The 17,589-nt window shown below is 44.8% G+C and overlaps 1 protein-coding gene across 1 annotated transcript in view; it reads left to right on the plus strand.

Annotated features, from left to right (window-relative positions):
* DYNC1H1 (dynein cytoplasmic 1 heavy chain 1) overlaps window positions 1-17,589 on the plus strand; it is a 148,790-nt gene that overhangs the window by 74,051 nt on the left and 57,150 nt on the right. The window contains exons 37-51 of the mRNA XM_068254710.1: window positions 1,416-1,556; window positions 1,643-1,876; window positions 1,953-2,159; window positions 3,294-3,415; window positions 7,325-7,490; window positions 7,579-7,742; window positions 8,886-9,015; window positions 9,923-10,056; window positions 10,164-10,278; window positions 10,402-10,563; window positions 10,655-10,869; window positions 10,955-11,159; window positions 12,677-12,850; window positions 15,393-15,512; window positions 16,588-16,708. Of these exons, the coding sequence (XP_068110811.1) occupies window positions 1,416-1,556; window positions 1,643-1,876; window positions 1,953-2,159; window positions 3,294-3,415; window positions 7,325-7,490; window positions 7,579-7,742; window positions 8,886-9,015; window positions 9,923-10,056; window positions 10,164-10,278; window positions 10,402-10,563; window positions 10,655-10,869; window positions 10,955-11,159; window positions 12,677-12,850; window positions 15,393-15,512; window positions 16,588-16,708 (2,410 nt within the window). The remainder of the gene's footprint in view (window positions 1-1,415; window positions 1,557-1,642; window positions 1,877-1,952; window positions 2,160-3,293; window positions 3,416-7,324; window positions 7,491-7,578; window positions 7,743-8,885; window positions 9,016-9,922; window positions 10,057-10,163; window positions 10,279-10,401; window positions 10,564-10,654; window positions 10,870-10,954; window positions 11,160-12,676; window positions 12,851-15,392; window positions 15,513-16,587; window positions 16,709-17,589) is intronic.

Here is a 17,589-nt window from a genome sequence, read left to right on the forward strand (position 1 = left end):
AGGTACCTCCTGTGTTTATTTTAAATCATTTTATTCAGTTCAGGTTCCCTTTAAAATGCCTCAGGTACATTTCAAAGTGGAACTGTAGCCAACATTTTCCCTCCACTCACCTAATTAAAGTGAGTTACTCAAAATTTTTGTTTCCGGGATTCTGTTTGACTGTAAGCAGAGGAAAGTCAGTTTTCTTCGCTGAAAAGCTTTTTGAATGAACTGAATATAACCTACGCAGTGCAATGGCTTCTCTCAGCACTGCGGTATTCCTGGGGGACAAAAGTATGTAAGATACCTACAGTATATGAGCCATATATACAGAGGAACAATTTTTTTTAATCCGTGTTTAACAAGAAAGGAAATCATTATTAATTATTATTATTATTATTATTATTATTACTACTACTACAGAATATGCAGTTTAGCAGTGCGCCGCCTAAATTTTCCGACAGTCTGTAAAATAGTCTGACATCAATTATTAAATCCAACAAAGTATAGAACTTCAACATAAATTATCACAGTGGTATTTTTAAAAATAATATAGTGATCATAGCATATAGAGCTCAGATTGAATTTAAATTTCCAAATCTTTTACAAGATCATAATCAGCAAGACCAGGGGTATCTAACCATGGAGCCCATATTTTCTAAAATTTTTGAGGGGCACCTCTGTGAGCATATATTGTTTTCCATTTTCAGATAATTATTCATATGTAATAACCAATCACTAACCTTGGGAGTGAGTGGTTGTTTCCACATCAGAAGTATTCATTTTCTAGCTTGGAACAGAACAGCGCCCTACGTACCATTAATTGCATGTTCTGCTATATTCAGGCCAGATAATAAACCAAAAACACAGGTTTTAGTTGTTCTCGAAATGGCAGAGCAAGTGACAGTGTATAAAGTGTCAAATACCTCCCCCCAGTACCTATGCAATTTTGGACATTTCCATAACATGTGCAGCAGGTCCCCATGATCTCTCATGCATCTAGCACAGAAGGGATCTTCCCTCAAGCCCATACTGTGTAATTTTTGAGGCGTTAAACAGCTTCTATGAATTATAGAAAGTTGGGATAATTTTTGTGTAGCCTTGGTAGAGATTAAAGGTACAGTCTGAAGTTTATCCTCCCATTCCTCCCCAGTCATTTCACCCAAATCTTGTTGCCACCCCTCTAAACATTTCAATGGATATTTTTAAAGAAAGAATGCTAATAAAAAGGCTTAACTATAGGCGATAAATCCAATTCTAGACGTAGTTTGACTAATCATATTGAATATAGTAGAAGATAAACTTAGATCCACATCCTCTTTCTGACGATTGGGGAACAAGTTTTTATTGAATGTTGTGCCAGCTATAAATGTGATTAATATTCAACATTCTCAGCTCTAAATACTTAATTGAATATATTTTCTTCCCCTGGGCAGCGTTACTTGATCTACGCCGTCCTGTGGTCTTTCTCTGGAGACGGGCGTCTGAAAATGAGGGCGGAGCTCGGAGAGTACATCAGGCGGATAACCACCATTCCTCTGCCAATAGCTCCCAACATACCAATCATCGACTACGAGGTAAAAAGGAACTCCTAGATATCTTCACGTTTCACACACCACATTGTAGGTGCTCACGTGTGTCGTATCACCAACCTCTCCCTTAGGTGGCCATCAACGGAGAGTGGCAGCCATGGCAGTTGAAAGTGCCACAGATTGAGGTGGAAACTCACAAGGTTGCAGCACCGGACATTGTGGTCCCCACCCTGGACACCGTCCGACACGAAGCTCTCCTCTACACGTGGCTGGCTGAACACAAACCACTGGTGCTGTGCGGACCTCCTGGTTCTGGAAAGACAATGACTCTGTTCAGCGCTTTAAGAGCTCTGCCAGACATGGAGGTAAGGCGACAGACCTGTTTAGTCCATCAGTAGTTTTCCGGCTTGCAGAGCCTTACATGTCTGTCCTTCTCTACAGGTTGTGGGCCTGAACTTCTCCAGCGCCACCACCCCGGAGCTGCTGCTGAAGACCTTCGATCACTACTGCGAGTACCGAAGGACACCGAACGGCGTCGTCTTAGCACCTGTGCAGCTGGGAAAGTGGCTGGTGCTGTTCTGTGATGAAATCAACTTGCCGGACATGGACAAATATGGCACCCAGAGAGTCATCTCCTTCATAAGACAGGTGAGGATCGCGACTATTTCGCTAATTAAAGAGACACTGAAGACACATCAGTAAACTGCAGATTGTTTTGCGGCATCCCGGCTGCAGAACAAGTTTGCCTGCCCCCGAAATGTCCTAAATAGTTTCCACGACTAACCAGGTCACAGAATTTGCTACCAGGAAGAGGCAGAGCTGTATACAGTAGCCCTGCCTCTTCACCAGTCAATCACCGCGTATCTCGGCCCTGTTGAATAATTACGTTATTCAGCCCGCTCGGGGTCACTCTCTAAGTAGGAAAATAAAAAGGGCTAGCACCCTCCACCAACGGTGGACTCAAAATACTCAATTAGTTTATGAACAGAGGCACCATTGGAATAAAAGTGAATAAGAACAGTTTAAAAATGGAGGTGGCGCAACGCATTTCATGGGCATAGGCCCACTTCATCGGGCTAGAAAAGGAGTAACTAGGAGGATCAAAAGTAAACCAGCTAACAGGGGCGTAACTAGAAATCACAGGGCCCCCCTGTGAAACTTTGGATGGGGCCCGCCTTCTCTCTGTGCCCAGACTCCTCAAGCATCACTACAGGACACGGCACTTGGGGAGGGGTAGATAGGCTGGAGGTAGAACAGGCTGTACACAAGACCCTGCTGCACACTGAATAGGGACTGTCTACAAATCCTTGTCTGCAAAACTTTGTATGATTCCTTATCAGTGGCTGAGCAGATGCAGTCATTAGAACTGAGCAAAGAGCAGAAAGTGTTTTCTCTCCTTGCCCTTAGTAGTTGTTCTGTCAGGACGGGGTCCCCTGTGGCTTCTGGGCCCCCTGCGGCTGCACCTCTTGCTGGGTCTATTGTTACGCCCCTGCTGGCTGAGAATTTATACAATAAAATATAAAATCAATTTCTTAAACAGAAATACTTGACACAGAATAGCCCTCTTCAATAGTAAACAGGCTAACTAGATCGCTACCAGATTAAAAAACATCACCAATTAGTAGAACCGTATTACATTGAAACCAAGATGTTATATGGTTTATCTAACAAGTAAAGGTCAGCATAGTCAGCTAGGTCTTCGGTTTGCTGAGATTTGATTGGTTATTATTGCTGTTGTGCTGTGTTGCTCCGTTTTGACAAAGATTCCCTGTGTATGTTTAGATGGTGGAACATGGTGGCTTCTACAGAACATCAGATCAGACTTGGGTGAAACTGGAAAGGATTCAGTTTGTTGGCGCATGTAACCCGCCCACCGACCCTGGAAGAAAGCCACTGTCACACCGGTACGTTTTGAAGTTTTCTTTTTAGATATTCTCTCCACAGTTGTAAACTGTATGCACTGCACACAAGCAATCCTCTCTACAACAGGGTTTAGAAACGTTACTCACAAGACGTGTAGGTCAGGTCTGATGATTGCTTTATGATGTCCTTCCTGTTCCTGTACATTCACTTCCTGCTTCCTGCACAGAGAGGAAAGGGAAGTGATATGTTTAGGAACAGGTAAAGAGGAACTGTAGTGAAAATTACTTAATTTTATTTATTTTTTAGTTCCAGAAAAGGCTTTAACATGAAATTTGCTATTTTTTACTGTATTTGTATAAATAATTTAGTCAGTGTTTGCCCATTGTAGTAGCGCTCTTCTCCTGATTTACATTCTGAAGCTTATCACAGGCGGTGACACCTTTAGTCCTGTCAGGTGCAACTCTGCGAAATGTTTGTTTCGGAGAATTCTGAAGCAAGTAGAAAATATACCTGGTGTCCCAGAATGCTTTGGGAGGATAAATCGGCATAGTTAATCATTAGAGGGGCAGAGCTACGTACCACTATACAGCAATATATAGCTATAGGAAGTTTTTGTGACGCTGAAACCAGTGGGTGTCCTAAATGATTAACTGCATTCTACTATTTGTCACTACAGTGCTTCTTTAGTGAACCTTAAAGGACTTACGAGGCGAAAAAGACCTAAAAAGTTAAATACCTGCATGTAATAGCAATGCACGGAGGGCGCCGTCCGCGCCCTCCGTGCCGTTCCGCCGGGTCCCCGCAGCTCAATGTGCCCCCCGGCCGGTCCCGACCCCCCCCCAGCCCGGGTCGGGCTCTTCCTCCTCCACAAAGATGGCCGCCGCTGCGCAGTCCGCATATGCGCGAGTGCGGCTGCGCAGCTCTAGGGCCTCCCCCCCTGATCCACGCAACAGTAGCTTGTGGATCGGGGGGGGGAGGCCCTAGAGCTGCGCAGCCGCACTCGCGCATATGCGGACTGCGCAGCGGCGGCCAGCTCCGGCGGCTATCTTTGTGGAGGAGGAAGAGCCCGGCCCGGGCTGGGGGGTCAGGACCGGCCGGGTGGGCACATTGAGCTGCGGGGACCCGGCGGAATGGCACGGAGGGCGCGGACGGCGCCCTCCGTGCATTGCTATTACATGCAGGTATTTAACTTTTTAGGTCTTTTTTGCCTCGTAAGTCCTTTAAAGTGTACCAGAGATGACATGTCACATGATGAAACAGACATGCGTATTTACAGTGGCAAGCATACAGACACTAATGCTGGGGATACATGGTACGTTTCTGTACCGTGTATCGACCAGCTGATCCGGCCAGCTGATAATATTCAGCTGGCCGGATCAAGCCGCTCGACCCGCGCCCACTCGATCCCCGCCGGCGGACAATGGCAGGGAATCGAGCGCTGATAAGGAAGCGCCTGCGGGGATGAGTGATAATCCGAGCGGGGACGCGGCGTTAGCCGCCGGATTTACCCGTGTATTCCAGCTATAATGCGGAGCTCTTTTTTTCGTTTTATCCCTGCCTGAAAGAGTTTATAATTAGCTCTGAAACTGACAGTCTTTCTCCAGTCAGGACTCAGTCGGCTCACTGATAACAAATTACAGCTATGAAACACTTTCCTAAGGAAAAGATAAAAAGGGCAATGGCTCATGTATTGTCACTCTGGGACTCTAGAGAGACTGCAATTGAGCAGAGACTATGAAATCTGCTTTGTAAAGGTTTATACATAAAATAAAACTTTGAGATATCTAAAGCTGGCCATACACTGGCCCGATTTGCCGCCGTTTCGACAGCAGATTCGATCACTGGGATAGAATCTGCTGCCAATCGTTCGCGCTACACGCCGAATTTCAATCCATTTCGTCCGATCGCTCCGTGCGGAAAATTACCGTCGATCACCCGCGGGTAGGGAGCGCGTCGCTAGCGGCGTTCGAGTGCCCGACGACCGACGCAATAGAGCCCGCATACATTACCTGCTCCGCCGGCGCGACTCCAGTCCCCCCGGTCACCGCTGCTCTGTCTGCGCTCTGGTCTCCAGGTCCGGCATGCCTCACTTCTTCTAGCCCGGCAGGAAGTTTAAACAGTAGAGGGTGCTCTACTGCCGGGCTAGAAGAAGTGAGGCAGGCCGGACCTGGAGACCAGAGCGCAGACAGAGCAGCGGTGACCGGGGGCAGTCGCACCGGCGGAGCAGGTAATGTATGCGGGGGGGGGGGGGGGGGGGCGGCAGCAGCAGCACCACCACCACCACCACCACAACAGATTGTGAACGGTTTCAGGCTGAAATCGGTTCACAATCTGTTCGCAGTAAAGGCAGCCATACGATCCCTCTCTGATCAGATTCAATCAGAGAGGGATCTATCTGTTGGTCGAATCTGATGGCAAATCGACCAGTGTATGGCTACCTTAAGTCATTTTTAGGAATAGGACAGATCCAATTGTTTATCTCATTAGTTAATTTTCATCTCTGGTTGATATTAAGGGCTAAAATAGATGAACCATTATTTATTTTTAGTCCTGTTTTTACTATTGACCTTTTTTCTAAATAAGCTATGCGAGTCGTGTCTTTCACATGGCTGGGTTCTGAGATATCTAGTGTACAGTAGCACTGTTTACTGTAGGCAGCCCTAAGGTCCTCCTATCTGTTCAGATGGGCCAAATCAGTAATGCATTATGACTGCATAATTAGGATGCAGTTTGACGATTTACCATAATACTTCTGTTATAAGTAAAATAGTGCTTTAATTTTCCTAAATAAGAATTACCTTTCCTTGCGCTGCCTTAAAGGACAAACTGGGTGACATGTGACATGATGAGATAGACATGGATATGTACAGTGCCAAGCACACAAATAACTATGCTGTGTTCCTTTTTATTTTATTTTCTGCCTGAAAGAGTTAATCAGGTATGCAAATGAGTTTCTGTCCAGGTCAGACTGGGTCAGATTATCGCTTAACCCTCACTGATAAGTAATTGAAGCCATAAAACACGTTCCTGTCAGTAAATGGCTTCTGAGAGCAGGAAAGAGATAAAAAGGGTCAATTCATAGAATTGAGCTCTGGCATACTTCAATAAAGGTGTCATTGAGCAGAGACCATTAAACAGTAAAGCCTTAAAAACTAGAGTTAAATATAAAATAAAACTGGAAGATCTAAAAAGGTCATTTTTAGGAGGAGGACAGATACAATTGCTTTTCTCATCAGTTTATTTTCACCTTGGATTAAAGAAGCAGATTTAAGATTATTCTTCTGGAACTTAGAGACTCTCTCATCCTAATGTAGATTCCTTTGTTTCTCATAGTTGTAGCGTAGTCGGTCATCTCTCACCTATTGTGCCTTAAAGAGAATCTGTACTCTAATATTCTTACAATAAAAAGCATACCATTCTATTCTTTATGTTCTCCTGGGCCCCTCTGTGCTGTTTCTGCCACTCTCTGCTGCAAACCTGGCTTGTAGTTAACAGTTTTAGGCAGTGTTTACAAACAAACTAACAAGCTTGTGATAGGCTCATATAAGCAGAGTGTGTGAGTCATACAGAGCCTGCAGGAGGCCTGGAGGGGGTGTGTATAGCTTCTACCAATCACAAGCAGCCCTGCACATTCCACACATTCCAGCTTTAACCCGACTATGCCGACAGAAGAAAACAGATTAGATCATATAACAGAGATAACACAGCCACTGTGCAAATAGGAAAGGCTGCAGTAAGCCAGAGAACATTAGAACAGGTATAGGAACTTATAGGATAGAAGAACTAAGGCTGAAAAATTTGTTACAGAGTCTCTTTAAAGCAGTCCTGGCTGTGGCTGCTGTGTTGGCTGCAGGACTCTAATCTCTCTCAGTAATACCGGTATGCAGAGTTTACAGTATTGTAGTGCAGCCGTATTTCGCCATAACAAGATCTGGTTCATTTCCTTCCAGGTTTTTGCGCCATGTTCCCGTGGTGTATGTGGATTATCCCGGACCTGCATCGCTGACCCAGATCTACGGAACGTTCAACCGCGCCATGCTGAGGCTCATCCCTTCGCTGCGCACCTACGCAGAACCGCTCACGGCCGCCATGGTGGAATTCTACACAATGTCGCAGGTAGCTACGGTGCTGTCTTGAGGATAAAGAAAACTATGATTTGTTCCTAGCTTCAGTCTGCCTAACAGCGTCTCATGTTTACTCTCAGGAGAGATTCACACAAGACATGCAGCCGCATTACATCTACTCGCCCCGTGAGATGACGCGCTGGGTGAGAGGCATTTTCGAAGCTTTGCGACCCCTGGAAACGCTGTCTGTTGAAGGGCTGATCAGAATTTGGGCCCATGAAGCTCTCCGTCTCTTCCAAGACAGGTTAATTTTTTACGTTTTACTTTTTAATGCCTCATTTTTTTTCTATGGTTTTTAATCAGAGATGCAATGAAGCAATTCATTCAATTTAGTTCTCTGAAATGTGTCAAGTTAACCTCTTGGCAGCTTCTGCTTTTGACCTCAGTTGGCAGAACTTGTGCTATAAATTCTTAAAATGCTTTCAATTTTCTCTACTAGCAGAACATTTAGAAACTGAAAGCAGAAGTCCTCTGACAGTCTCACACTGCCCCCTAGTGACAAGTGGCCATAAATACACATATCAGCAGTACTAATTAGAAGCAAGAAAATGTAACAAAGAAGAAATAAAAAAAAAAGTGCTAAAATTGGCCTGGACTACTTGTATACCTCTAAATAAATTGGCGGCTAAAGCGTTAAAGGAGAAATCCTTTCTATGAAGAACAGTAGCATGCTGCCATTTATAAAGGTAGAATTGGTGTTCTCTCTCCATGTCCGTGGAATAAAGGGTCCAGGAAATTTGGGCACCGGGATATAGCCAATGGTAGAATATTGGTAACATTTACCAATATGACCATTTTAGTGTTTTCATTTTGTTCATATAACTGTATTCTCTGCTGGAAGGTGACCACGGCTGCACTTCCACCACCTTGCGGCAAGCAGTGGGAAGCTGGACAGTTCTTTTTATTATTATTATTATTATTATTTTAAAGGGCCAACATATTCCGTGGCGCTGTACAAAGTAAGAAACAAACATGGGGTACATAATACAGACAATGGTGTACACCAAAATACGAGATGCATAATTAGTTTAACAGAATACAAAATGCAGAATTGGTAATCAGTGATAAAAGTAACATGATGAATAAAATGTATAATAATTTTCAAGACACAAAAGGGGGAGAGAGCCCTGCCCTTCCAAGCTTACAATCTAAAGGGAATGGAGGGGTTGTATACAACAAATATATAGAGGCAGTGTATTTTAGGATACCTAGTAGGAGTACAATTTGGTCTTAGGACAACAGGAAGCGGCCTAGGGTAGCGCTTATGCTTGTCGGAGCAAATTAGTTTTTAGAGAGCGTTTAAAGGTAACAAAGTTTGGCGAGTGACGGATGTGTTGGGGGAGGGCATCCTAGAGGGGTCTTATTAATTGATTTGATTTGCTCATAGGCTTGTTGAAGATGAAGAAAGACGCTGGACAGAGGAGAACATCGACATGGTGGCATTAAAGCACTTCCCTAATGTGGAGAAGGAGAAGGCTCTGAGCAGGCCCATCCTCTACAGCAACTGGCTCTCCAAGGTAAAGTACATTATGGTAGAGACACGAGCCTATGAAAATACATTGTTTAGAATATTCAAACTACAAAAGTCTCAATCAGAACCACACACTGCAGTTGATATAGCGGAGATTTAATGAGAACCTGAGGTGGGTTCTAAGAATCCTATTAGCACACAGAGGCTGAGTCTGCATATGATGCCCAGCCTCTGTTGCTATATGGTTTCCCCCCAGAAACCCCCCCCCCCCTCCTGCGCTCTGCTGTCCCATATAAATCCTCACAGCCGTGGTAGCGACATCGCTAGCAGGCTGTTTACATCTGCACTGCCATTCGGCGCGTTTCCCCGCCTCCTCTGTCGCAGCTCCCCGCCTGCGTCCCTTCCCTCCCCGCTGATTGGAGGGAAGGGACGCAGGCGGGGGGCGGAGATATAGAGGCGGGGGAGCTGCGAGAGCGACAGTGTAGATGTAAACAGCCTGCTATCGACACGCTGCATGTCGCTAACACGGCTGTGTGATTTATGGGGGACAGCAGAGCGCAGGGGGGGGCCTAGGGGGAAATTATATGCAGAACCAGCCTCTGTGTGCTAATAAGATTCTTAGAACCCACCTCGGGTTCTCTTTAAGGAGATTATTATATAAGCCAGTACCCCCTGTTTTTTTACCTCACTCGTGCATTGTGAGGTTGATTATTGTAATCACATGGATTGGAATAGGGAAGCCTACAATTCTTCCATGAAACGAGGGAAAAAACTACTTCTCTGGAAATTTCCTTAGAGCAGAGAAGAGTTAGCATAGCGGGGCACCAGTATGAAAAATGATAGCCATTGGAAAGTTTGTCTCCCTCTTGTGGTTATCATGCAGCACAGGAGGAGTTGGTCTCTAGTAGTTTTATCAATAGTCTAGCACTAAGTCTAATTTATGTGTTTGGTAGGATTACATCCCAGTGGACCAAGAAGAGCTGAGAGATTACGTTAAGGCTCGTCTGAAGGTTTTCTACGAAGAAGAGCTGGATGTGCCTCTTGTCCTGTTCAACGAAGTGCTAGATCACGTGCTGAGAATTGACAGGTATGAAATATGACCTCTACAGCCTCTTTCTTCTTGGAACAGTTTTCTTCTAATTGATCAAGACTCTACAGATCATATTCTGTCTAAAATGTTGTTTCTTCTCCTAGAATCTTCCGTCAACCACAAGGGCATTTACTACTCATTGGAGTGAGCGGAGCTGGGAAGACCACACTGTCCCGCTTCGTGGCTTGGATGAACGGCCTCAGTGTTTACCAGATCAAGGTAAACACTATAACAATATGTTAGGGCTTTAAAAGGATTCGATTTAGTGCTCTGAGGAATATCAATGCTTTGTAAATGTGGTACGTTTTCGATATGACTGATTATACAATTGTTTTCCTCTAGGTACACAGGAAGTACACAGGAGAAGACTTCGATGAGGATCTCAGAACTGTCCTGAGACGATCTGGCTGCAAGAACGAGAAGATCGCCTTCATCATGGATGAATCCAACGTTCTGGACTCCGGGTTCCTCGAGAGGATGAATACTCTGCTGGCCAACGGAGAGGTGCAGCCATTCTTTCATTAATTGCTCCATGACATAAGGAATTTACCCAAACCTTAGACGTTGTTCTCATTATGTCCTCTGATATCTGTAGGTTCCTGGCTTGTTTGAGGGAGATGAGTATTCCACACTGATGACTCAGTGCAAAGAAGGAGCTCAGAAAGAAGGCCTCATGCTTGACACCCATGAAGAGCTGTACAAATGGTTCACAAGCCAAGTCATCCGGAACCTTCATGTGGTCTTCACCATGAACCCATCTTCTGAAGGGCTAAAGGACAGAGCCGCCACCTCCCCAGCTCTCTTCAACAGGTTGGTGATCCTCAGAACCGTTGCAGAATACTGTAGTCATTAGAATTGCTTTTCGGGTTTTAATATTTTGGGTTTTTGTTTTAAGGTGTGTGTTGAACTGGTTTGGTGACTGGTCAACAGAAGCACTCTACCAAGTTGGCAAGGAGTTCACAAGCAAGATGGACCTTGAGAAGCCCAACTATATTGTCCCAGATTACATGCCTGTGGTCTACGACAAGCTGCCACAGCCTCCTTCTCACAGAGAGGCTATTGTCAATGGCTGTGTCTTCGTCCACCAAACTCTCCACCAGGTACTTCTGGTTCCTCTCAACTTGAATCTATAAGCTTACGCATGATACTGACATGTCTGTTCCTCTTGCTGCTGGGAGATGGGGCAACATAGGCTTAACTTGCGGCCAGTCATAGGAGTAACTGAAAGGTGTTCATATAAAAACGGCGCTATGTACTTTGGACGCAGAGTGAAGCCGAAAAACTGCTCACCCTGCTCCTGCAAAAATCCCGGCAGCGTTATTTACTATTCCCCCTCCAGGATGCCATGGACTCGGAGGAAAGACTTAAAGCGGTATAAAACCCTGACCTAATATTCAATAAAAACATGTTTTCCTACTTTTTATATGCCATACAGTTCTCATATTTGCATTTGTGCAGAAGTATTATTATTCATTTAGAAATTAAACGTTCCCAAAAGTACTTTTTTTTTTGCTTTGAGAGCTGCCTTTGCATTTTATTCATAACTGGTTTTATTCATGTTGTATTGAAGGCAGAAATGCTTTCAGTGTCTGTGTCCAGGAGCTTCTGCAGCCAGAGAATGTCACATTCCTCACTTGATACAATTAAGTAAGCACAAGATAACATTATCTGCACTTAGGATGGGTCTAGATTTCTCTGCACTGAACTTTCAAGCTCTGTGTTTAACTAATTGAATGCTGTTCTAGTAAAATAAAATGGTGATAGTATATAATATGCTGTAAATCATTTTTTTTTAGAGTAAAGAAGAAATGCTGGGTTTCATTCCGATTAAATTCGGCTACCGGCTACTTCTAGTGGCCGAATTACAATGTTTTTAAAATAATTTGGGCTCTTTTGATGGCGCCCAATTACTGTGAGAGTGCTGCCATAGCCATTGTTTGCTGTGGGAAGAAAGTATGGCTCAAGGAAAGGGATGTTGACTGGACAGCATGATTCACTGTACTGTGGTTGAGAGGACGGAGTCTGCCCCATCAGTGCAAAAGGGCACCCAATTCCCCTAAAGTTTAGAACACCTGTAAGCAGGGCTACCATAGGAAGAAACGGGCAATTGCCCCAGAGCCAGTAGGGGCCCCCCAAGGTGTCCCTCCCAATCTTAACTGTTGCTCCCCAGGGACTCTGCAGAGTTGCGTCTCATCTGTGCTGGCGGGCAGGTGAGACACTACACGGACATAGACACTGGAGAGGTCCTAGGGAGCACAGTTATGTTGGGAGGTGATTGGGGGAGGGTCAGCAGCCAGCTCAGGGCCCAGGAGGGAAATTTGGCTGCAACAAAGGGCCCCTAATGACACTTTTTGGTCAGGGGGTGTCGGGGGGGCCCCAGGCTAATTTTACTCTAGGGCCCAATTGTTACTTGAACCGGCCCTGCCTGTAAGCGAATATTGAATGGGTTGTAAGGAGAAGGAGTAGATATGTTAGATTAAAGTAAATCCTCAAACTGGACTCAAAATACTCTATTAAGGAGACTCCTCCTCACTAGAAAGTAAGGCTCATGGAACACATGACCTTTTATGAACCGGGTTCATATGTTAGATCTTAATGAAGATTGGTTTGTTTTTAGGCGAATGCTCGACTTGCCAAGAGAGGCGGCAGGACGATGGCCATCACTCCTCGCCATTACCTGGACTTCATCAACCACTACGCTGATCTGTTCAACGAGAAACGCAGCGAGCTGGAGGAGCAGCAGATGCATCTGAACGTTGGTCTGCGGAAGATCAAAGAAACCGTGGATCAGGTTCGTAGCTTGAGGATCATGTTCTACGGCACCTTACCAGCATCAAGGACTCTTTCAGGCCATAAAGTGTGTGGGGGGGGGGGGGGGGGAAGAGAGGCACCCAATGTTAGTTAACCCTCCTGGCGGTATAAAAAATTCTGCCAGGAGGCAACGCAGCAGTTTTTTGTTTTTGCTTTTTTTTTAAATCATGTAGCGAGCTGCTCAGCGGCATCCCCCCGCCCGCTTCGATCAGGAAATCCCGTTCAAAGAACGGGATTTCCTGGAGGGCTTCCCCCGTCGCCATGGCGACGGGGCGGGATGACGTCACCGACGTCATTGGGAGTCCCGATCCACTTCTCGGCGCTGCCTGGCACTGATTGGTCAGGCAGCGCACGGGGTCTGGGGGGGCCGCGCGCCGTGACGGATAGCGGCGATCGAGCGCGGGGCGGCGGCGATCGGTGTGCTGGCTGGTTACCGCCAGGAAGGTTAAAAACAGTTAAAATGATAGAAGTGGCTTACCTCAATAATATTCATAGACCTATGAAGCTTAAAGAGACACTGAAGTGGAAAAAATTGATATAATGAATTGGTTGTGTAGTGCGGATAATTACTAGAACATTTTTGTTTTTTATAACATTTCAACATTCTCTAATATTTGCAGTTTACACACTACTCAGCATTCTAAATGATTTTACAGAGCAGGCAAGTGAACTTCTGAACTTTCCTCTGCAGAAAAAAAAAAACAGTTAAAGGACTACCGAGGTGACATGTGACATGAGATAGACATGCGTATGTTCAGTGCCTAGTACACAAGTTGCTATGCTGTGCTTTTTATCTTTCTCTGCCTGAAAGAGTTAAACATCAAGTATGCAAGTTAAAGTTTCTGACCAGGTCGGACGGGGTCAGACTATAGCATAACCCTCACTGATTGCTAATTACAGCCATAAAACACTTTCCTATCTGTAAAGGGCTTCTGAGATCAGGAAAGAGATAAAAAAAGGTAAATAGTTCATAGATTTCAGCTCTGGCACACTTCAATGAATGTATCATAGAGCAGAGACAATGAAACAGTAAAAACTTAAACTAGATTTAAGTATAAAATAAAACTGTAGGATGTCTAAAAAAGTCATTTTTAGGAGGAGGATGGATACAATTGTTTTTCTCATCAGTTTTTCACCTCGGATGTCCTTTAAGAGACACTTGAGATAATAAGCGTCAGAAGACAGAGCTCTCTGCGACTTTGAAAGTCGTAGAGATCAGTGGCTCTTTTGCATAGATAAGTAGAGTTTCTTAACTCTCCCTGTACTGGAAACAATATTAGACTTGTGTCTCTGCTCCTCGTGTTTTATTTCTTAGCTGCACTACACATACAAATCGTTATCATAAGTTTTTCACTTCAGATTCCCTTTATGCACAGGCCATACATACCACATACATAACGCAATGTGGTATACCGCAGCATGTGTAGTGTGCGATCTGCAAATACGCTCCTTCACTGCAGAGACACCCTAACAATCCGCAACCATGACAATCCTGTGATGTGCCTCAGTAACGCCTTTCTGATGGGCTGCGGTCGGAAATAGTCTGCTGTACTGCGCTGGCTCGAGCCGGAGTGGAGAGCCGCAAGTGTGCCTGTTCGAGGCACATCACAAGATTTGTTATGGTTCTGGAGCCGGATGACCACTGCACCTGTAAACAGATTTTCGGGCGTTTCTGGAACGGGGAAGCCTCCCACTTCTGAGGAAAGTATCCCCCGGGACATTTTTTTTTCTTACAGGTTCACTTTAAAAACCAATCCTATGATTCTTTGCAGTTGCATTATCACCCTATAGCACACGCCTCTCCCCTTCACCTGATCTCTGCTGCCCAGTTATTTCTGAATACATAAAGTGAAAGCTGGCATTTGAGACAAAATGGCCTCCCCCACAGCGTGTACATGACCGGTCCATTGGAGGACCAAGCTGGGATATTAAAGCGACATTGTCAGCCACACAATCAAAATTCCATGTACCCACTGCTCTGCATTTATTATGCAGCCTGCAACCCGACCCTGCATTGCAAGAATTCTAATCTAATCTTAAATGTTTCTGCTGTAATAAATCTTATCTGTCAGCCTGGCTCTATGCGGTACATTGCTGACTAGAAGCAAGCTTATCTCCCCGCCCACATTCCTGCTCCTCACTGATTGGCTGAGGGCAGTTCAGTGTGACCGGCTAAGAAAGGAAATACACCTCACCTCTCTGCAGAAGCTGCTGAAATACGATTTATACTGTGCTCACGTGTGTTTACAAAGCAAGATAGATAGAACCGTGCAGTTTCTAGGAGTAAAAGGAGTAAGGGAGGAAATGACATCAGTATTGGCTTCAGTCACAGGCAATAAAGATGTAAAACGAACAGTTTTCAGGGAATTTTATATAGTAAAATAAAGAGAAATCGATGTGGACAGTACAATACATAAGTAGAACAAGTATTTATCTACTTATATATGTGTTTTTTCCTGGGATAAATATGGCTGCCCCTGCTGCATTAATGGGTGGTTTCTGTTCTCCTTTCCCAACCTCAGGTGGAGGAGCTGCGTCGGGATCTGCGGATAAAGAGTCAGGAGCTGGAAGTGAAGAATGCTGCCGCCAATGACAAGCTGAAGAAGATGGTGAAGGACCAGCAGGAAGCCGAGAAGAAAAAGGTAATGTCAGTCGTCATTGAGCTTTCTGTTATAATTTAAGTAGGCCTCAGTTATTTGGCCTGAGTTTTAGGTAAAAGGCTTGTTCACAGAGTATACCTTTGAATAGAGCTTCTCGTGATGCAGGCAGAAGCATCTCAGTATCTGCTTGAAGCAGATGGATAACAAGCAGATACTGAGAACATGTTCCTGAAGGAAGGCCACAGGCCTACACTGCCCCAGACAAATGGACTACGAGAACAATCAACATAGGCCATATTTACAAAATATCATATTCTTGTATATAAGTGAAAGGCATCATGGAATATTAATCGAGTAGGTGGGTATTATGACACCACGAGGGGTCTAAGCCAATAGTCTGGTCTGGGGGATGGCTAAGATGAGGTCACATTTAACTCTTTCCTAGTCAGTATTAAAGGGCCGGATGGGCCAGCGGAGCGCATTCTTATTCCTACTTTCATGCTCTTATCTTTTCATATGCTGACTAGAACACCTAATAATTTCCTTTCTTTATGTAATCTGATAATGTATGCTGTACATAGTTAGTCTAGATGTAACGTAGGATAGACATAAGAGGACCTGATTATCTTCAGCAGGAAGGTAATCACGCAGCTGTAACGCAAGGCAAGACTCTGCTTGGCTAAGATATGACGAACTGTATCTGTATATCTGTTTCCTGAATAAATAACTGGTACATTGAAGAAGCCTGAGAACGGTCTATCTCCAATAATGCTTGCTGTGTGAGAGTCAAGGTATCTCACAGTCTGTGAGGTGCAACTCTCCGAAGTTGCTGGTGTCGAAGCAAATAGGTGATTTATAACACTTTCATTTGTTCTCCATTCGATCCTCTCGCGTTCTGATTGCCCTCTCTAGTATCTGACACAAGCCAATCAGCAGGAATTGCAGATCATTGGCCAAGATGTGTGTAATTGGCATGAAATGTTACGTAGTCCGTAATTATCCTCCTCCCATTGACTATAGTAAATAGTTTGCCGCTGTGCTCTTTCTGCTCTGAAGTCTGCTGCCCTCTGCTGGAGCTATGAAGCGTGACGTCTGATTGTTGCTGCTTTTTGGACAGGTGATGAGTCAGGAGATCCAGGAACAGCTGCACAAGCAGCAGGCCGGCATTGCTGATAAGCAGAGGAGTGTGAAGGAGGATCTGGATCAGGTAGAGCCGGCCGTCATCGAGGCTCAGAATGGTAAGTTGTGTGACTGCCTATTGGATCTGAATCTTTCAGGCTGACAGCTCTAAATAGACACAAGACACAAAACCTTTTATATTGAGTTTTTCTCCTGGCGGACTCAAAGCACCAGAGCTGCAGCCACTAGGACGCCCTCTATAGGCAATAGAAGTGTTAGGGAGTCTTGCCCAAGGTCTCCTCACTGAATAGGTGCTGGCTTGCTGAACAGGAAGAGCTCAGAGTCGAACCCAGGTCTCCTACGTCAGAGGCAGGGTCCTTAACCATTACACCATCCAGCCATTCCAAATCATGCAAGGCAAAGCCACAATGTCCCAGCTGAAGGGAAGGTGTTCTACACCGGTAATAGAACATTATGCAACTGCAGCCTTGCAAAATACAGTTTACAGAGTACATAGTCATGTGACTGTGCCTCAGAGGGGACGCACAATCAAGAGTCATGACCACACCATAGTCCAAGGCCAATTTTAGAGGAAACCAATTAATTTATCTGAAAGTTTTTGGAATGTGATAGGAAATTGTAAAAAAAATCCATATGTAAATTTGGGCACAGGATGAAGCCAAAAGACTGCTCACCCTGATCTAACTATTCTGCCTATTTACAAATCTATTCCCCCTACTGACTACTTATTCATTCATCTGGCCACGTAATTAGGGCTTCTGCTATCGCCAGAATTAGTGAGCACTGATATAGCAGTAAATCACATTTTGGCCTATAGGGGTGTCAAAATCCTGTCCGCCTTGCCCCCATTGGCTGATACGGTAGCAATGGTTTTGTATTGAATCGTCTCTTCTGCATTTTGGTTACTGTGTAATTTTTAGATTGCCTTTACTTTATATTCATCCTTAAGCAGGCCATACACTGGCTCGATTCCCGGCCG

The sequence above is a fragment of the Hyperolius riggenbachi genome, chromosome 9, assembly GCF_040937935.1.
Source record: "Hyperolius riggenbachi isolate aHypRig1 chromosome 9, aHypRig1.pri, whole genome shotgun sequence".
NCBI classification, from domain to species: domain Eukaryota; kingdom Metazoa; phylum Chordata; class Amphibia; order Anura; family Hyperoliidae; genus Hyperolius; species Hyperolius riggenbachi.